At 37.9% G+C, this 22593-nt stretch overlaps 1 protein-coding gene across 2 annotated transcripts in view; it reads right to left on the bottom strand.

Annotated features, from left to right (window-relative positions):
* Window positions 1-22593, bottom strand: part of RELN (reelin) — a 295831-nt gene that overhangs the window by 93238 nt on the left and 180000 nt on the right. For both annotated transcript variants that reach the window (XM_074903370.1, XM_074903369.1), the window contains exons 12-20: window positions 21032-21183; window positions 17929-18041; window positions 16011-16219; window positions 12821-12949; window positions 11544-11653; window positions 8591-8657; window positions 7424-7657; window positions 6675-6836; window positions 2176-2412 (exon numbers count right to left, since the gene is read on the bottom strand). In XM_074903370.1, the coding sequence (XP_074759471.1) occupies window positions 2176-2412; window positions 6675-6836; window positions 7424-7657; window positions 8591-8657; window positions 11544-11653; window positions 12821-12949; window positions 16011-16219; window positions 17929-18041; window positions 21032-21183 (1413 nt within the window). The remainder of the gene's footprint in view (window positions 1-2175; window positions 2413-6674; window positions 6837-7423; window positions 7658-8590; window positions 8658-11543; window positions 11654-12820; window positions 12950-16010; window positions 16220-17928; window positions 18042-21031; window positions 21184-22593) is intronic.

Here is a 22593-nt window from a genome sequence, read left to right as displayed (position 1 = left end):
GTCAAAACCTTGCCTGCGTATGATGAGTTTGGAGATGTGATGAATTAATGTACATCATCAAACATTTAACTTTAGAAGTGTTCTGGAGTCCTTTCAGCATACTTAATACACTTGCTGTTATAAAGTCTAAGAACCAATCTGAAACCGAATATTGATGATTACAATCAAATAAAGTGACTGTTCCAAGTATAGACCATTATAAAACACTCAAAAATCACCTTTGCTCAAAACATATGTATATCAACAACCCCCTTTTCTCTAAATGGAGCCCAATATTGAACAGAAAAACCTCCCTCTTCAATAAAATAAGAATTCCCCTCCTCAGTTTCCCCCAATTTTAAGGGGAAATATTTCAGACTTACAGATTCTGAGGCAGAAACAGAGGCCTAATAGAGAATTAGAGGCAATTCAGTGAAAATGGGCCTGGGGATGACACCCTGTAAAATGATTTATAGCATATTTACCATAGTTCTACTAATGAAAAAGCAGTTGTCAGTCTTTTCTCAAGAGGATAGTGTCAGTGCTACTGCAAACTCTGCTTATAGGGAGTCATGAGTTAGAAAATGAGAACCAAATGGACTCACAGCTGGGAAAAGCCAACAATAATTAATTTAACTAGCAGCCATTTGTAGAGATTTTGTGTAAGTTTAAAAATTTCCCTTGAGAGAAACAAGGTCAGTGAAGGATAGAGTTCATGTCTTCCAGTGATAATGAAAGATACTTATACATAAATAGCAAGGAAATATTGAAAAGGCTTTGATTCTTTATTTGATGTGTGGGAAGTTCAACATTTCCACTATGACTGAGCACTACAAATCCTAGCCAATACATGGGATGGAGAATTTAGCCTAGTGTTTATTATTTTGATTCTGATTATAGTCGTAGGAGGAAAACAGAGGAACCGCTGCTATTTTAAATAACCTACCCCCTTCCCCACGATAAACTGGTCTTACAACAACAGAGGGAAAACAATGTCATTAAAGGGCTTTCATTCCAACTCTTTGATGAAGAAGATGCAAACAGTTTGAGCCCTAACATGTTGTTTCATTTTAATGAGCAGCGAGTACTTTTCTTGTCCTTATTAAAGTGGTTAATGGTGCTTCTACTGCCTCATTATCACTGGCAGAACACATTCAGTGTTGTTCCTACTGCTAAGCCAACTCCTTTTAGTTTGACAGATGATCAGAAAGTCAAATCAGATTGTTCAGAGATACTTGTTAATAAAATTCCAACAGTGTTTCTCTGAGAGTCCATGGGGACACAAAAATTATTTATATTTTCTTGAGATTTTCTATAATTACTGTGATTGTACTTTCTCCAAATATATATATCTATGCCAATTAAAGCCATACTGGGTTTCTATGTTGCTCAGACTAGCATGAAACTGTTATTTGATTTTAATCAAAACATAGAGATTAAATTGAACTTCCCTTGTATTAATTCCAAATGGCACACTTATGTACTCCAGAATTTAACTTTTGTGAAGAAGGTTAACATTTTACTGAAAAAGATTATTTTTACACAACCTGAACAGAATTTTCTTTTTCTTTGTTTTTCACTTTTTCTTTTCTTGCCTTTTTTTTTTTTTTTTTTTTTCCTTTGAGACAGGTGGTGTTTTCTTGCTTTTGTTTTAAATACACAGCACATTTTAGGCATAATTGCAATATGTCACAATGCTGATCACAGTGTAAATGAATAAATGGGTAGTATATCAGAGAAAATAACTACAAATGACTAAGTTCATTCTACCAACATTCTGCTGCCTTTCCTTTTTGGAGTGTAATCTAATGTCTGTGTAAACAGATCTGAGCACCATTTACAAAATATTCAGAATCTGTATTAAAAGATTATTTCATAACCCATATTAACCTGACTGGATTTCAAGTTAAGATTATGAAAATGTTCTAAATTTTTTCTATTAAGATACTCTTTAAATATTTTGTGGGGAAAGAATGCTACATTCAAGGTTCCATCAAACATAAATCTCTGTGGAATGGGGTGTAAAAACGCACTGCTAATTGCAATTAGATTAGCAACTGTATTTTTGTGCATAATGTGAGGATGAGACACAAATACTCTGAATAGCTGCCAGAAACTCACTTGTACTTGGGTTTTTAGCAGGATGAATAGACAAAGAAAACAAAAGTAGAGCAGAAATGAGTATGTGTTTCTCACCAAAGAGTCCAGTCATGTCCACAGTAGGGCTGAACATTCCCCAGGTAGAATCCCAGAGACTGTGTGACTTCAACTAGGTTGGTGAAGTCCAGACTGATGCTGTTGAAAAGCACAGAGGTCATGATGATTTCATCGATTGCCCACACATCTTCTCCTTGAGAAGAATGATATGGTTGCCACCATCTGAACTGAATGCCAATTTGTCTTGCATCTTCAGGCAGCTCCACTGAAATTATTCTGGAAAACAACAAAATTATTATTGAAAGTTTTGTTGTTTGTAATAATTCCATGGGGATGTATTTGATGGTTATTTTTTCTTAATGACCCTAAAAATCATGGGTTAAATTCAGCTCACAAATACCTTAGCATGTACTAGTATAGCTTCTAGCAGTGTCAGGGACAGGGCAATTGTTAGTTGTCTTGGTAGTCAATGTATTTCTTGAAAGACAGCCATGGGCAAAAGCCAGAAAAAAAGAGTTTCCACCAATTTTATAAATTTTGCCGCTACTCTGGAGCTCTCTGTAAATTTAAAGGTGCTCTTCTTGCCAGAAGAAACCTGAATGCCCTCTATTTGAAGGCCTGGAGCTTAGACTGGCAAAAGGATGATCAGCTGGCAAGGACTTATGAATTCCAGCTCCATTTTCTCAGACTCAGTGGATTTTATGCTGAAGACATGCATCTTCTTAACATCTGTACTTGTTTCTGCAGAGCACAGACATCATGCCTATGTTGCTCTGATCCTAGAAGAACACACCCCTATAAATTGTGATGTGCAAGTGGAAAAGGTTCATCTTGTCAGACAGTGTGATTATGTGTAGTCTTTCACGGCAGATGCTTTTCTTCTGTCGTTACACAGAGATGCAACTGGGGGTGATTCCCGGGTGCTTCTCTTGATATACAAGGTCACCTGTTTTGTCATGGCAGCTATATCAACAAACCTGTAATTGACAAACTGCAAAGAAAATTAAGAATATCTAATTTTCAGAAGTAATTATCATACACAGCAGCAGGGAACATGCATTAATTGCCAGAGCAACAACACCTTCCTGAAAGCTCCATAAATCACCAGGACCATGGTGCCCCATGCAATGCACGTGAGTCGTGAAACAGACTGGCAGCAGGGACGTGTGTCTCCATCGGTGTACAATTACTTTCTGGCAAAAGGGCTTTCAGCAAGCTCATCATGTAGCTGATATTTTTCTTTCTCTCTTAGAGGAAATGTGGATATAATGACAAATCAGGTAAAATGGACACACTTTAGCACTAAGTTTTTTTCCAGATTTAAGGCTTTCTAAACTGTCTGTTATAATGTTTTGTTCTGTGCATATGAAACACTCCTGTGCCTGCAGCGCTCTTAGTGCAAAACCACACTCTTAAAAATGACTTGCTAAACTGTCCTTGTAAAGAGTAAATTTGCAATACTGTTGTTTAATGTCACATTGATTTTAAAGAAGAATACAGTAACCCATTAGCAAGAAAAAAAAAAATCAAACAGCTTGGCTAAACAGGTGGGAAGCACTTAAAATGTCTGGCATTTCTAGGAGCTGCTTTCTGCCAGGTGTAGGCTGGAGAGGGCAGTGCCAAGGCACAGCCAGAGGTGATGGTGGTCGTGACCCCATGGCATGGGACCAGCAGTGCACACGCTTTATGTATGGCAGGTACATTTCTTTTGCCGCTCAAATACACAGGCTTGAATGACTTAATATCCTTTTAAAAGAAAGACCAAGACCTGTTATTCTCTGGCATGTGATTAAACTATAAGGAATTTCTTTCCACCAAGGGTTCTCTAATAAGCAGTAGCTCTATGACTTTTTGGGTCAATTTTTAAAGGCACAAATGACACAAAATCGCTACTGATGCTAAAAGCAACTGATGATTTTGTCTTCCATTGTTCAGTAGGGTGAACCTGAGGAAAGCTGGCACCCTGGCTAAGAGGAGCACTATATCCAGTGTACACCATGAAGCACTTGGCACCTGTGTGATCTAATGCTCTCTTATAATCCTGGGCATATTTCTCTGCTGGTAGCTGTCTCTGATGCCTGCATCTTCCCTTTCACCCTTAACTCTCATAAGCTCATCCACATGGACACTAATTCTCACTGACAGTAATTTACAGAAAATCCTAAATCATGACATACACCTATCCGATGTTAAAATATTTAACACATGTTAAAATAAATTTATCATCCCAGGGGATTAAGCAAACAAAGTTCAAAAACGTTGGTGTAAATGACTGTATATGGCACATACGTTAGTATGCAGAACCTGACTACATCTCCAGTTATAACAGCTTCTCCTGTCTGACTTCGATTTGTTGGAGATAGATGTAGAGGGAGGGTGATTCTTGCTAATGACTTTTCTGCTGCAGAGAAGAAAAGTGTTCCTACTAACATTACCAACTACCATTAGATTTCTTAAAAACCAGCTGGGAGACCTTTGCTCTGATCTCATTCTTTCAAGCTATGCGCATACCTAATATTGAAAACCCACTGCTGTTCTGCTCAGAAGAAAAATGCAGCTGTCAAATGTTAGCAGATTAAATGCACCTTTTCTGCAGAACATTAAATGTGTAATTATTTTTTGTATGACTGAAGATTAATTAAATTTCTGGATATAGATTGATTGCCAAACTTTGCAGCAGTCGATCTATGTTACCAAAAATGCTGATAATTTCAGACAACATAACATGAGAAGGTGTTCATGTTCTTCATCATAATTATTGCCAGCATTATATTCAGCTTTGTATATCTGTCATTTTTCTATTGACCCAGAGTAGATAGATATCCCATGGCAAAACCTTTCTAACCTGTGTATGTTGTGCTTAGCCCTTTGCTCTGTCAGAACAACAGAAATTGTGTTTCATACTTAATCTGAAAAAGAAAAAAAAGTCTCTGGCACCAATATAATTTACTACATTTCTATCTTAAACTTCATTAAAATCAGTCACTAGAATGTGAATTTTACTTTTTGTTATAAAAATTTCATAGTACTATATATTAAAAAGCTTTAGGGAAATAGAATTCCTACAGATGTAATCTTGAATCTAAGAATTAGAAACAGGGCCATATAAAATATATATGTGACTATAATAAAGGACAGGAAAGGAAATTTTGAAGAAGGCTTATGAGTGTTCCAGTTTGTAGGATCTTTCCTTTGGAAACCTTTCAAACTTCAGAAATTGAAGTCCACATGCAGTATTCTTCTACCAAATACAGTAATTCCTCTCAGATTTTTGAGTAGTTCTTATAGCTCCCAGGAAATGTATTTAACATTACAAGTTTTTTCCATTAGACTACTCCTAATCACATATTGTGTGTCTTTTACTGAGTTTTAACAGGATGAGGAAATCTATTTTTTTTTAATGTGCTGATCTGAGCTCAATAAATACAAATAATGAAAGTTAAATACAGTTAAAGGCACTTGCAGATTATCTACAGTCCCTCCCTGGGTTGACTCAGGCATTATCCTGGAACTGGGTGGAGGGGTAGAGAAGAGGATGCAGGGCAATCCAGTGCAAAGCCACCCTCAGGCAGGAATGGACCCACTGGGATGGGACCAACGATGTCACTGTCGGGTCTGCCTCTTATGTGGCCCCTTGCAGAGCACCTCCTTTCATTGGGATATATTGGCTCTGCTGCAGCACCCTGTGAAGGTGGATGCCTCCAGGTCTGAGTGGGTTTGTACAGAGCCAGCCCATATTGTTCTGGGCTTGTGTACAGGTGTGCTCATGGAGACTCCTGATTTTGCATTGCTTTATGGGAAGCAGTGGATGGTCTTACAAATCTAACAGTAAAGAACACCTTCTTCTCTAAATACATCAGATAGATACATTTCTTTCTATTCTGATGCCGAACACAGGTGCTGCTAGACAAGATGAGCTCTTTGTTCAGCTTCTTCCAAGATTTGTACAATTCCCAAGCAGAGTTACCAGAAAGTCCTCCCAGGACACCAAGTCCAACCCACAGGCACAGTCACAGAGTCATGTAATCCCCTTCATAATGGGAGCAGGTGCAATTTCCCTGATGACCTGGAGAAACCCTCATGGTCAGATTTTATCTCAGCTGTCCTGCACTGCCTGAAAACTCCTAATCCCAGAGGATGGTGTAGTGAAGGTATCTATGGCTTCAAAGCTACAAATAATTTATGTTAATTTTTCTTTACAAGTGGCTGCTTCCATGGGAAGAGACATGTCCCTATTTCCCATGAGTACATTTCTACCCCTCATCCTGCACTGCCTCAGCTTGTTCTGTCACATCACTTGAGACTTGAATGCCATTAAATCCATGTGTTCATTTTTACAGAAGCAGGGAAAAATGGGAAGTGCCCAGATCAGCTGCAAAATTTTAAGGAAAAGTGGCAATTTTCAGGGTGCAGTCAAAGATCTTCACTCCACTCCCACACCATGTGGGTAGCTGTACTTACTCTCTGCATTGCAGTGACTACCACCACCAACATTAACTGCATGTAGATAACGCTTCTCCTAATATTTATGCATATACCTTGGCTCGTGGTAGTTGAGATAAGAATAGTGTTCCAGTAGTTTCCAGGTAATCCCATTGTCGTAGGAGTAGTGCAGCAGCACTCCTTCCCCAGGCTGGTCGGGTGCTTTGCAGGTACTCAGCACTGACTTGCTGCCCAGGCGTAGTGTGAACTGCAGAAACCTGGATCAGAATTACACAAATATTTATAGGCTACCATTTGCATAGTGTTTTGGGGGTTTTTTCCTAACCAGGTTGTTTTCAGATCTTCTCAATCTAGACAAATTTTAATAAATATCAGTTATGGGGTTTTGTAAGTGCGATTTGTTTTTACTGTCGAGTAATGCAATGTGGCACATATAGTTAAAAAATGCCAATCATTACAGCATTTAATTATTTATTAGGCACTGAAAGGGAGGGAGAGATAGTGAATGGATCTAATCAGCTGCCACAAGCTGTCAAATAAACACAACCTTATAAATAATTAATTAGCACTTGGCTTTGACACTCAGGTTTGATATTAACATTTCATATTTTCCATCTGAGTTCTACAATAACTTCCCTCCAGTCTGTTTTGGGCTCTGTTGTTCACAAAGCAGGAGGAAAAAAGGCAAGGCTATGAACTCATCATTAAAATATGGAACCAGGAGTTTTTAAAAAACTTTTCTTCCTGCTAAAACACAATTGGTTTAATAATACACAAGATTGTAGCTGAAAGGGGAATGTTTCAACAATTTCTTTGCCTCATATTACTAATCTTTCCCTCTCACCTGGACTGAGAGCTGTCAAGGAATGAGGTGATAAGCTGGCGCCTCCCATCCTTGTTGAAGACCAGGGCCTTGCCGCTGGCCAGGACCCCACAGCCAAAGCTGACCTCAGCCCCCCGGATGGAGTAAAAATTGTGGTAGGAGGAGAGGCGGGAGCTGGCAAAGCTCTCTGAGATGAACATGGGGAAGGTCTGTGACGCCATCTCACACGCCGGCCCCGAAAAGCCAGGGTCGCACCTGCAGGTGAGGAAGATTGAACAGTGTAATTAATGGCCCATCTTCTCCTGTGGTTGGTTGACAAACCAACGCAGTGGTGGCAGCTGTTCATGCACTGGAGATGCCTACAAAGTCCCTTTCAAAACTGAGGACAAAGAACCTCTTTAAACTTTATTTAGGTATTGCATCACCAATTACTTTCTTTTAGCTAATATTTATTTTTATAATTTAAAAAAATCATAATTATGAACACCCCACCAATCTCCACATAACACACAATACAGAAATATTTTTATTCATTTTTGGAACAGAAATACTGCCAACATAGTTTACAGTTGTTCAATATGTAAAATGATTAATTTGTTTTTATCTGTAGCATGTCAGATATGATTACAGGAAACTGAGTAACAGAACAGAATGCCCTGTAGGTCACACTCTCGATTATACCTAAAAATAATTACAGCAATATTTTGGATGTGCTTGCTGCTTTTGAGTAAGTACCTTTTTAGGCTGGAAGCCTTTCCAGAAAAAAGTGGAGTGTTGGCCTTCTGTACTTGAGGTCTATTAGGCTATGGGATATAAGAACTATAAAAACTGTGATTCTTTCCTCAAATTTAATATAAAAGTGATACAGTCCCAAATCACCTTCATATAGGTGCATATAAATGCATATAAAGCATTCATCACTGACATTTCAATGTGCCCTGTAGCATACTTTAAGGTGAACTGGAACTTAGACTCTCTCCCAAAAGAAGGTTATAAAAAAGTACTAAATATGCTGCTGTTTAGAAAGATTGAACTTTAGCTTGACAGTGAATTTTATGCATTCTGGAGGCTATGCTATTTTTATATTTAGCTATCTCAAAAAGGAAGGGCTGAACTGAAAATCATTTGAGATCATCAAGTGAACTGTGTGATAGAAATTAAGTACAAGTACTGAATTATAACTCTTACTTGCAGCCATTTCTAGTACACTGTCCTCGCCCTGAGCAGAATTTGAGGCAAGATGGACCAATATAAACTGCAGAGAAAAAAAAAACACATTTAAATGAAGGGTTATGTTATGTGATGAACAGAATATAACAAATATAAGAAAGTATACAGACCTGATCATACAATCATTGTATTTATCTTAATCCCACTAGCTGCAAGAGGTCTACAAAAGGATAAAATGCATTTGACTGTGTCAAGGATAGCTAGGTATAATATATTACTTAACGGATAATCTGTGACTTGAGACACTAGTGATGTTTTAATTAATGTACCTGATTTTTCTAAAACTGTGAATGAGATCAGATGATATCCTATGCATTGATCATTTTCTTGCCTTCCTTTTTCTTCATCTTACTTTGGCGATGCAATCCAGTATATATATTAGTACATTCCCATAGCAGTCTTGCAGATTTTAGAAATGTGACACTGCTTCTCTCACTGAAATCCACATACTTCACTGGACTTATTGGAATTAGAACCTGCCCTGGTATGTCTTAAGTAACTATAAAATATCATACACTTTCACTGATTCTTTCAAATGAAAAAGCTTCAAATCATATGCACTCAAAAATACTCCAGAATTGTTTTACTCTTTTATCTCATCTACCTATAATGACTCCTAATCGACAGTTTTGATATTTTGTGAAAAATATGAAGGATGGAAAGAAGAACAAATCTCAGTATGCACAACTACAAAGAAAAGCATTCATCAAGGTGTTGCCCAAAGCGATAAGTTGTGGGCAATGTTCTTTCAATACAGTATGATAAATAGGCCTTAACCATGAATAGGTTGGTTGAAACTTAACCATGAATTGGTTCAATTCTATTGAAGAATGCCTATTACTTGGAGTTATCCACTTGCACTGTGACTTTTGGAATGTTGTCCAAATAGCCACCAATTTAAAATAATATATAATAAGCACTACTTTTTCCATCTCCTAGTTTTATGATGCTGCCCATCACAGCAGTGTGTCAGTACTCTCTGGCAGACGCACTCTAAATCACTGTTAGCTATTCCCTGTAACTAACTCCCCATCCTATTTCATGTGATTTCTAGGTTTTCTCACTTTTCAGGGTGCAAAAATTCTGTTCTGTCTGTTTGATTTATTTGCGTCTTTTAAGGTCTTTTTGAGGGGGTGGTAAAAGTAGAAGGGTTAAAGATGTAATGATGTCATTCAAAATTAAAAAGCTTTATGGAAATTGGCACTTTTCCAGTGTTTCTAAAAGATGGCCAGCTTCCAGATATCATTTAAAACTTAATTCACGTAAGAAACAGTTGTGAAGCTAAAAGTCAGAGTGTGGAATTCTTGAAAATCTTCCTCTCTTCAAGAATTTGAGTGGCTTGTCAGTGTAAGTCTTTCCCTACAATACAGAGTAAAGCTTCAGTTTCACTAGTATCTAACAAAGGAGGCATGCAAAACCTCAGAAACATGTTCATCTTTAAGACTTGATTCCTGTATCACGGTTCTACACCTCAAACAAATTTTGGAGCAGGCACTTTTTAGTCAGACGGTTGGTAAAACTTCTTTTGAGACAGTACACACTGGAGCATGCAGCATCTTTGATGGAATTGTGTTTTGTTCTATAAGCAAAGGTAGTGGAAACACATGAATTGTCCATTGATTTTCAAAGTCTTGATGTTTTGTCCTGTTGTAAAGGATTGGGATCCCTGAACTGATTTCATCTTGCTCTTGTTTCTGTGAACATCTATGAGTGTCTCCAACACTTACAGTTTCCACTTTGTTAGGTAGCAACTCATCTTTGCAGATGCTTACAGACATCTTCTTATGTTTATATACCTAAATTTTCCCTTCATTTTACTTTCTTTTTTGATGTATGTTATCATCTCTAAAGACAAGCATTAATTACATCCAGAATGTCAAGATGATGCTACATCCCATTACTACGATTAAGAGAATAATTTTCATTACTTTCCGTGAAAAACTTTCATTTGTGGCATTACATTAACAGATTTAAAGACTTGCTTTTCAAAACTAGGTATTAGTCTACTTTAAGAATTTTGCAAAAGGTAAATATTTACTATTCCCAGACTCCATACCAAAACTTACTGGGAATCACTACAAAATTTCACAGGCGATTCTAAACCTTTAAATTACATCACACACCTAACAAAACAAATTCTGAATGTAGTTTACTTAGTCCCAAGTCATTTAAGGCTAATGAGCAAGCTAAAAATTTTGCACCTTCTCATGCTTAGCCCTTTCAATCATGCTTAACTCTGCATCTGCATTTCATACACTGTATCTACTTTATCCTGTGTTCTTAAATACTTTTTCTGTGTTTTAAAGTATTTCCTTTCCAGACTGTCCCTGCTTATCCTCTGCATTAAGTTTTATAATTATACAAGTCCATATAAGCTCCTTCACATCCATTTAAAGAACAGGTAGGTGAAAAATAATTTTCTAAAAGAAGAATAGTACCCTAAAACAGATGGTACTTTCCCCCTGAAGATACTGTAAACAATGCAAAATTTTTGTCACTGTTTCGGTAGCAGCATTGCTTTATGAAGGTCTTCTATGTCTAGAAGGAAAAATATGTCCCGATGCTGTAGCTGTTGCTTAGGCTGGCACATTACATGTCCTTAATAGCTCAGTGTAGTACCTATTTATGTAATTAGGACTAAGCAGTCAGAGGAAATGATATATTAAGCTTTTGCCACCAATATCTTTTCCTTGAAAGCATTCAATTAAAAAAAATACAAAGGGCTATTGTCTTCTCAAATAGCAGAATTCCTCTCTAGCTTCAAAATGTGCCTGCTACCAAGTGCAGATGAGAAGAAAAGGAATTTAACTGAAAATCCTTTGACTTGTGATTATGGCAAATACATTTACTCGGAGTAGCATATAAAAATTTACTCTTCTGATGTATCATGACCATGGGTAAGCATACTAACTATTATCGATTGCCCACATATTTCCAAGGATTGGTCCTGTTTGTCTCCATCGAATCCGGGTGTCACTCGTTAATGCAGCGTTGGGAAGGGGAATAGTTATTCGGTTCCACCTGAAATACATATAACACAAATGCTAGCATTTTACACTGAGAGTCATTAAGCAACTGCGTATTTTGCAGATGTGTTTACTTTTACTGGAAACTTTGAGAGCATTTTTAATTCTAAAATCTGCTCAGATGAAGCAGTGAAATTACTGCAGCTTTAGAAAAAACAAAATAAAATTAAAAAAAAGAAAACAAATGAAAAAAAGAGTATATGGCCAATGATATTTTCATACAATATATGAACGTTAATTATTACATTATAAAACCCAGCCATTTTTTACTCTGTATGAATGCATGAAGTCAGCAAAGACCTTAACCTGCTTTGCTGTAGCAACTGCTCAATCACAACGAATTTCATACTGAATTCAACCATTCAGTATGACTGAGATTTGTTTGATGGAAACCCCTGGGGATAAGAAGAGGGGCAGAGAATTTGGCCTGCTGTTGTCTGGGCCATCATTCTCATATCATCCACAAGGGCAACACTTCCTACACACATGAGGGGTAATGGTTCCTATGAAAATGGTACAGAAATGGGGGGTCACCAGATCATAACAATGCTTCAACTACATTTTCTTCTCATAGTCATACCCACTGCTCTGAAGCATCTACAGAAGCTGGGATACAGGCGGATACACAGCCAAGGGATTTGTGCTATGCAACAAGATGTCACAGTTCATTTTATGGTACCAATAGTACCAAAGAGACTTAATAAAGAGAAGGGTTGATATAAGAAAGTGACACTACCAACCATCTCCATCTGCAGAAGTACACAGGATGTGCTTCATTGTAACACAACGTTGATATTCTAAGTAACAGTATCTGAGGATGTAAATCTAGCTTTGACTGATGGTTCCTTTGACTAAGAAGAAAACTTTTGTGGCTTTGACAAGATATAACTTTTCATCTAATTACCAACATGCTGTCCACAGCAGTATTTTTGTAATTTATATTCATCATCAAAAAATAATATTATACCACAAAAGCATCCCCATATATTTTAAATGTCATTACTGGGCAGCCAGGGAGACCAGAACACTCCTTCCTTGCTATCCTCAGCTAGTCAAAAATGAAAGATGACATGGGGTTGTGTGCTTTGCTTCTTTCTTCTGTCACCTATAATTCACTTCTCTAATCTTACATCTCAGTTAGCTTTCCAGAGAACATTCTCACCCGCTGTAATTTTCGGAGGCGTAGACAGTGCTGTGGGGGAGGTGAGGCCCAGCACATATCTCAGGCAAACACTCAGTGTGGAGCAGGGACCAAGAGCGACCATGGTTGGTTGAAAATTCCAAGCTGATGCTGATAACACAGTGAAGGAAAGAAAAGGGAAAGACACCATGAGCCTACTTGGCATACATATGAATGTAGAAGTACCAACATTAAGAAAGCACCAAATCTGCTATTCCTAATAACCGATGCTGAAATGTGAAATAATTTTAAGCATACTTTGAATACAAAAAATCCTGAAAATACAAACATGAAACAAATCTGAGTGTTTAAAAACACAAAGGGTAGCCTATAGACTGAGGATTGTCTAAACACCTAGTCCTTGTTTGGCCACAATCTAACTAGTGTTTTTATGCTGCTAGTGTTAAATGAGCTGATGTTACTCTTATATTTCAACTAGAAATGGTTTCAAAAATAATGAGGAGAAAACTTGGATTAATCAGAGCTAGACAGTATCATGTGAGCACAGGACACTTATAACTGCCAGCTGCTAACCATTGCATCTTCAGAAGGTGGCAAAAGATCACTAGTTATTCATTCACTGTCTGGCTCTTCCCTTTCGTTGCCAACAATATTAACTTAATTGGACTCCTCAGTCATCTGCCTCCTCCATCCATCATGACTAAATGGAGATCAGAAAAATGCAATGGAACAGTGAAAATGGCCAGCCCCCACCAAGGACTGCAGCGTGTGCAGGGGACTTGGGGAAGGATACCCTTCCGAGAGCCCTTGTAGCAGGCAGAGCCCCTGGAGCCATGGGAACCTCTGTGCTGCCCCGCCATAGTGGTCTTTGGAGGTTTTCTCCCCACCTCACAGAGCCTGGAGCGTTCAGTGGTGTGTTTTTGTGAATTTTGTGACATAACCATATGCGAAAAATTCAGATTTGCTTGGGAAAAAACTGTTGTTGTCTTGTTTCATAGACTAGTAGTAAATTAAACCATCCATGTGCAGATAGTAACATTAAAGAACCAGAAACACTATGAGATCATCCACTAAGTCTATGACAATGAGTTATTAAACTCATTCTCCCAAAAGTTCACTGACAAGTTCAATTTTCAAAAAATTATTACTAGAATTTTTTCCTTCCCTGTTTCACTGCATATTTAAAAAACCCCATTGTTTACAGTCTAGGAGTGTAAGGAAATCCTTAAGTGTCTTACATTCTGAAGACTTTGAAAAAGTAATATAGGAAGTGCTTGATTTATTACAGATTTAGTATTTTACTGAAATACTCTTGTAATTTCCTCAATATAATTAGCTGGTAATATTCTGTTTTATTTTAAGTAATATCAGTGGAACATTATAAAAGTCATAATTCATCACCTCAATACTAAATTATTGGCTTATAACTTCCTTTTCATTACAATTTGCTGACAATATGACTTTATTTAAATGTACCATCACTATAATATTGTAAGAGTGTATTAAAACGGTTTATGGAGGTTTTGACAATTAATTTCAGATTTAACTGTATTGATATCTTGGAGGGTCATATTTACTGCATATACTCAGTGTGAGTCTCTCACATTTGCATTAATGAAAGCATTATGAAGAATGCTGTAGACCAGGATATGGGAAATGCTGCCATATTTGGGAGATAAAAATAGGGATAATGGGGATCTAGTTCTTCTTTTGTTGTGAAGCAGCTCACTTCTGCTTCAGAAATAGTTTACACGAAGGAAGAATAATAATCTTTCAAAATATATACTAAGCCTTATCAGATAACAGACTGAGACAGAGACTTTATATAACATGCTTACAGGCCAGGAGTGTTTACAGTCAAAGTTTCACTCTACATGTAGAAAAATGTTGCTGCTTTCCCTTCCTATCAGATAGAAGTGCCATGCCTGGACTTTTGCTGCTCCTTGAATTCTGCTGCCCTGTATGACTGCTAGGACTGTCAGTGCTAATGGAGCTCTTTCCAGTTGGAAAAAGATGCTATGGGACATGAATGTGAAAGCATTTACATTCTCTTACTTTAAACCCTTGCCTCTGGAAAAATATAAGTAACTTAATCTTCATAAAATATCAGGATAAACAGTCTCACATGTACATAAGAAAAGAAGGACAGTGAGCAGTTTGGGTTTGGTTCCCCTGTTTGAAGAAGGATGTTAAGAGGCTTGAGAGCTGGAACAGAGGATGCCCAAGATGTCCATGGCCTCAAGCACCAATCTAGGAGAGGCTGAGGAGCTGGCTTGCTCAGACTGGTGCGGAGGGGTGAGCTATGGCAGCCTGTGATTGTGAAGAGGGCACTCACAAGGGAGGCAGAGCCAAACTCCCCTCAGTACTGGCAGGCACAGTATAAAGGGCAATGGCCATAAAGACATGGCTTCAGTTTTGTACTGGACATTAGGAAACACTTTTTTACTTGAGTAGGTCACCCAGAGAGGTGGCACGATATCCATCCATGGAGATTTTCAAGTCATGGATAGGCAAAACCATGGCTGACCTATGCTGGTAACAATCCCACCTGCAGCAGCAGGTTTCACTACATGACCTGTGAAGGTCCCTTCCAACCAACAGTTCTATGATTCTACAAAACATGGGGCAGCAAATTATTCCCTTCTTTCCCTTTCCTTCTCCCCTAACTCCATGGAAAAAATCATGTTGAATGTCCCAATGAAGTGAAGCCAGCAAAAGAGTTCTGTGATGGGTCTATAGACAATGAGGTTCTCACAGTGATGGTCATTAAGATGAGGACTATTTATCACCAGTCTTACAAGAACTAGATAGACTTGTGGCATCAGTAATCTCTGGGAGTTTGCAGGACAGGTTTCTGCTGTTGCCTTTAATACTTTCTCCCTTATCCAGTATTACCTGGTAAATCAGATAATATCAAATATACAGGTAAATCTCATATCCATTAGAAAGTGAAGTAAAAGTTGCTCTGAAATAACTATATTTCAGAATAATGGACTAAGAAAATAAAGTTTTGACCTGGAAATCTATTTAATAGACTCATTAATGCATGTGAGATATATAAAACTGGGCCTGTGGAGATCAGGAGAAACATGTCATTATTAATTGGTTCTGTCCTTTCTGAGAAAAAAAAAAAAAATCCAAATACTTAAAAGTTATAAAGCAAAATATACTAGAAAGCTGATAATCAAAAGAGAGATCTCACTGGTTGTACCTGTTACCAGGTTGATAAGTTCCACAACCCAAATTGATGGAGAACTGGATCATGTGAGTCACTGTGGAAGGGAGCACTGGAAGGACGTGGAAGTAATCCACAGCCCAGACATTCCTGTTGTGGCCTTGGTGACTCTTTTGCTTCAGGCAAAACTTGGTTGCAAGAGTCTGCAGGTCCGGACTAATGACAACAGAAACCAAAGATGGAACCTTTAAAAGAAATTAAATCAGGCTTAAATAAAATATTTTAAAAGGTCACAAGGTACTATTTAAAATAGAAAAGCAACTCTAAATGTGCTGAACCAAACACCTGCTTTTCTCTCTCCTTGCTTAATTTCTGTTAACTTTTTTAGCCACCTTTTTCCACAGAACATCCCAAATAAAAACGTGTCATATGCATATTAACACTCCGGATACCAGTGCTGCTTGTCACCTTAGTGGGATCAGATTGTTGGGTTGTAAAGACACTGTAGAAAAGACTGTACCTTCTGTGTTCTGAAAAATACTAGTTTATTTTGTTAGTGCTCAGTTGGTAATCGAAGATTATATTTGTCCTGGAGCCTTTCTGCTCACAGAAGCAAATGCAGGGTAATGGCATGTCTAGTCTGAATACGTGAGAATGGAGTAACAGCATGAGTTCACAGGCATTTGTAGGGAGGATGTTATGTTGTTGAAATAAATGAAAGCACTGCTTTACGAAGCTTAGCCTTTGTCCTAAAGCAATGTAATTAGACCGTTATTATGTCAAAAGAGGATGTCAGCTTTAAAACTGCTTGTTTTAAAAAAAATCCACAATGAATTTAGTGTAATTTCAGATCCTATCTCTCTCCAAGTTCCCCAATTAATTTTTTATTATTTCACAATTACAGTTTCCTTAGTTTTAAAAAAGTTCTACCCTGTGGTTCACACAGAAGCAGGCGAGGAGGGAAGCCACGCACAATGAAACAATGCAAGTGACTCAACCAAACTCAGGCCAAACCATACTGTACTGTAAACATTTGCTTTCTGAATGCTAGTGTTACAGTGAAAATACACACAGACCTTGAAATACAGCTTGAAATCAGCTGTATCTTTAGCACCAAATTTCCCCCACACTGTATAAGCATACTGCATTTCCATCTCTAGCGCATCTATGTGTATATGTATTACATATCAATTTTTGCTGTTTTTTTTAAAGCAGCAGAATAAGGACACCTCAGGGCTGGGTTACTCAGTGTAGACATGGTCTAAGTTCTTTCTTGCCCTATAAAGGAAGGATCCTGAAGGGAAGCTCAATATCCTTATTGTCCTGCCTAAGAGTGATGGATGTGGTTGGAAGGAGGCTGATAAGCAGAGGAGACGCTGCCTGTGCACATTGCCAGCAACCACCTCCTATGGCTGAGGTCATGCATGCATCCCTCCGGACCCTCTAAGAGGGCACACAACTGTATTTAAAATAGAATGAAAAGTGTAAAATGTGAAATTTCCTTCACTGGTTGTGGGAAAGACATTCAGGCATTTCCGAGTCACTCTCCTCCCAGCCACTAATCCCACCATGGCTGATGCTCTCAGGATATAGCTCCTGAGTATCAAACCATGGGTAGCAGGAGCCTGAGTGGAGACAGGAGTAGTTATTTGTGAGGAGATGTAATCATTAAAGTTTTCAACTGATAGCCGAAAATTTTTGCCCATTGCCCATTTGTCTGTTATCCTAACACTAGCCAACACAGCAGTCTTGCTTGGGGGTGGAGTAATCAGCAATCACTGCAGAGCTGTGTTGCAAGGACACCCTATCACTGGGAGATCCGCACATGACTTATGTGCTTGGGAAGGTCATGCTTGACTGTCCCTGTGGAATTCAACATACAACATTGATGTGATGGCTTGAAAATAGATTGATCTATCCATCCCATCCACCTACTTTGTTTAAGACAATTTACCTTGTAAGCAGCATAGGTCAGGGTATCAAGAGGTATGTGTTCCCTTCTGCCTTCAATCTTGGCATAAAGTATGACATCATTTTCATGGGATTCTCCAGAATCACAGGTTCCCCCTGTACAATACACATTTGAGGGAGAAAAAAAATGAATTGAAGCCCTTATTGTTGGAAAGTGGAACCATATTATGCAGCCATATTTATGAAAGTAATTACAACCAGATGCTTTTAAACTTAGGATATGAAACTAAAAAACACCAGCCCTAAGGACACAGTGTATAAGAACTATTTGATCAGATACACCATGCCAGAGACCAAGGAGGTTAACAATTATGAAAACCTCAAGTACCTCTTTTAATCATCTTATCAAACCAATTTTAACAGAAAATGCTCTGCCTAAAGCAATACTTCTATCTCTGTGCTTTAAATCCTATTTATATAGAATTATTCTGCTTTTTGAGTTCTTGTCAGTAAACTGTTATTTACTACTCACACTCCACGCAGCCACACACATTTTGTGTGAGGACCTCTTAAATGCTTCTCAGCTGATAGCTTGGCAGCTGAGAACTTTTCTTGGTAGAAAAATGAGGAAAACTGCTGTGTATCCTATTTGTTGTGCTGTTTCTTCTACTGTCTACACCATATCCTAAAAGAGATAGATGGAATCTACTGTATCACACAAAATGCGTGTGATATAGTTGCCTCACTGGAATGGGGCAGCATTTGAAATATCTTCATATCGGTAAAACCCCGAATACTTATTAACGTTTTCCAAAAGAGCAGATGTATTGGCAAATCTGAGCATTAAGCTCTGCATTACAGTTACGAGACAGACATCATCACACTAGATTGGTGTTCTGGAAAAGAAGTTTTTAAAATAATGTATCTGTATTTGAAACAGGAAACATCATTTCCCTGTACACTATGGGTACTGGAGGTATTTAAAAAAAATAAAAACAACAGAAAAAAACAGGATGAGGAAGCTTCTTTGAAAAGTTGGTGAAGTAGAAAGGTTGCATATATGAAATATTTTCTCATTTTTTTTTCACTACAGATGACCAGTTCTTGGAACGGACTAGGCAAAGCAGCCCAGAGAACTCGATAATTTGTGCATCTTTGATATGTATTATACTGTAATAAGGAATATCCACATGTCCTTTCAAGTCCTCTGCTTGTCTGAATGTTTAAACTATTATTTACTTAATTTACAAGTACGTACAGAACACACTTTTCAAGTGACATCCCACTATCCTCTGTGCCTGCATGTGCTGACAACTTCTCTCCTAAGTTCAGAAGGTTGAGCAAATTTCTTTCCTGTTTCTCTTGCAGGTGTTGTAATGCTTGGAAGAACTGGGGAAAAGCATCCTCTTTTTCCTGTGCTTTACTGGTAATTCATCTAACACAGCGATGTCCAACAATTTAGGACAACAACATGCAGTCTTCCACCCACTAAATGAAGTGTGTTTTTTCTTGTTGATTCAGGAGGTTGCTTGTGGAGGTCACAAGTTTAGTCTCTGCTTCTTCCTTTATTATTCTATTATTCTCTACTTTAAGCAAAAATCCTCACCTCCTCTAAACATGGTGTTGAGAGAATAACGTCATGCAATTTCCTGTGCAGAATAAAAGTTCTGGCAAAACACTGTGAGGTACTGAATGATAACCACCATGTTCGTAAGGTTTTTTGTCTGTTGCAACACTAAATCTGTGCAGTTGCATAGACAACAGTGAGGAGGGGAGGTAACAGGACAGGTTTGTTCTTGGCTGCTTTCTTAGTCCTGGTAAATGACTGAGGTTGCACTTTGTCCCAGCAGGAAAGGTCCACAGATGATGCCAACACCACATCAGTGCTTTTCATGAGGGATACCACATGTAGCCCATACTTCATCCAAGACTGTCAGACTATAGCACACTCTGTGTGAAACTCACTCTGGGTCAATACATTAAGCAAAGAAAAATGTTTATTAATAGAGTAAGAGCTTTTGAGCAGAAATTATTCTATGGGTTCAACCAGGTAAGACTGTCCCACCGCTGTGCTACTCCTACCTCATCCTTGGGTGCAACTCTGTTGACTCTGATAGATTAACACCAGGGTCTACATGGATATAACTGTGGGAGGATAGGACAGGTATCTGTAAATCCTCTGTGGTGTGGTAAGGATGACAAAGATATGACTATCTCTTCTAATAATGGAGCAAGGAACATGGAGTGAAATTAGAAGATACAAGACTCTTCTTCACATGAAGAATTGTTAAACTATGGAGCTGTGGGCACAATAGGCAGGTTCAGTTGATTAAACACTAGTACTAAGGATCATTTTAGACACTGTGGAGGGGCCTGCCACACCTACCTGCTACCCCAGCAGGCTGTCACTCTCCCCCATGTCCTGGGTTATATCTGCTAGCTTTGTGCTGATGTCTCAGATACACTTGAACACCTCAAGTGGCAACAACAACTTGTGTTTGTGTAACTAATCCTGCCTGAGGACTGAAGGAGTGAATCCACACCTATGTGTGCTCCAGGTACTTAACCTTCCTTTATATCAACAGAGATCCAACCCATGCAGCCAGTGGAGCCTAGGGAGCTGCCCAGCTAGTCTAGCAGAGCTGTCTCATGGTGAGCTGGATGGGTTTTTCCAGCAGTGGTACTGACTGCATCTCCTCTAACTGTAAAGGAAGTTTAGCCACTGATCTTACGTGGACACACCTTCATGTAACTTCTATATTAAACTGTTTTAACCTGGAGCCAAATGTTTATATCAGCCAAAAAAATGGCTGGGTAAATCCATGGAAGAAAAGCCCACCAAGGGCTACTAAACCCAGAGTGTCCTGTCTGGTCCAGAAAGGTTTTCATCTGCAGGTCAGTGTCATCTGGGATAATATTTTTGGGAGGTCTGTTTATGTGCCCACCATGTTTGTACACCTGTGTAGGCATTCAGAAGGGTGAATTCTCATCTGACTGACCGTGGTCAGTCTTACATCCTCATAGGCATCACAGTCACAAATACTAGCTATCCAGTTCTGAGGAGTAATTAAAATAGTTCTATGCACACTGCACAATTTAAATCTCACACGTTCACATGTTGTATCACATTAGGAATTTATACTCACCCATACTGAAATAAAATCTTAAGTTCCCATAACCCGTAGTGTCTATGTATGGAGTGCATATTTTTCTTTCTCCATCTCTGAGAAATACCATAGCTGAGCCAGATTCCAGTGTCCCACATTCAGTACCAATGACGGCTCCAAATATGTCCCACCTGGAGAGGTCAACAATGGGTGAAGAATGCGCAGTGGCACTTTACTGATAAACTCATACAAAACTTGTCCAAGAGTTCATTTGTACACACAAAAGTAGCTGCTTTTACTCTTGCAGAGGACAACAAAATGCGTTTTCAGATATGATTCCTATGACGTTACTTACATACTCAATACCAGCTTTTCAACTCAGTTGACTCAAAGCAAAGTTAATGTAAATGTTTTAAATAAATTGGCAGAAAAGCATGAATTACCAAAAAAATGAAGTTTTAAATGAATTCTACTAACAAATATTTAGTGTAGTGTTCTATAATCTTCATTATTTTTCTGGCACAAAAAAAGTTTAAAATATAATTGCATTCTGTTTCATTTTGCATAATATAAGGTTTATAGATCAATGAAACTTGAAAAGGCATATGCCCACCATATCTGCTAAACAGTCATTAAATATGGAGGTAATAGCGGAAAATGCTGTCTTTTCATCTTTTTGAGCATTTAGGTTAACAGTTTTTAACTAACACATGAACAGAGTATGAAAAAAAGACTGCTATGTTTCCAATATGTGATGATACGATCTTTCTCAGTTTTTCTGTATAACATTTTATCTTATTTTTATTCAGTGATAATTAAAAGAGCTGTTGCAGAATTTTTCAATTAAATATTTTTTCTGAAAATATGTTTTCATCATGAAAGCGTTGGTTTCTTCAAAACTCAATTAAAATATTTTGAAAGATTAGAAACTGTTGAAAACTTGTACATTATTTTGGTCTGATAAATTATTATTCATGTTGAAGTCAATTCATAATAAAGTATTTTAAAATTATAAGGTTGATAAAACAATTAAATTATCTGTAATCACTACATCCTGATAATCCAATCATTTAACTAGCCATTATGATTCAGAATGAATGAGACAGCATTGATTTTTGGAAACCTTTGTGGGAATGCAGAGCCTTTTCCTGTCCCCTTCTAACAGAAACAACCTCTAGCAATGATATGCCATATGACAATTTCAAAAACTGTCATTTCAGCAATTTATCAGTCTATTTATCAGTTTAACCATTCCAACTATTTCAAAATGTATTTCTAGGATCTTTCTAAAAGCTGCCAGTTCCCCTGTTGACCTAAGCTGTGACAGATCAGTAAGGTGCCTGATTGGAAATCCTGCTTTAAAAATGTCAGTCATTTACACAGGAATTAGCAAGCTTAACATCACTGAAAAGCTTTACGATATAAATACAAATATTTTAATGGAAGCACAGTTTAACCTATGCCCAATTCTGTTGTGCAGACTTTTTAAAGGTGATGTGTCATATAATCAAAACACAATTTTAAAAATGGGTCTCTTGGGCTGAAGGCAAGTACAGAATTAAACAGTTGTGCCTACTTTAACTTACACGACAAAATCTCAC

Source organism: Athene noctua, chromosome 3 (assembly GCF_965140245.1).
Source record: "Athene noctua chromosome 3, bAthNoc1.hap1.1, whole genome shotgun sequence".
Taxonomy (NCBI): Eukaryota; Metazoa; Chordata; class Aves; order Strigiformes; family Strigidae; genus Athene; species Athene noctua.
Note: the sequence above shows the minus strand (reverse complement) of the source record. Positions and strands in the feature narration are given on the sequence as shown.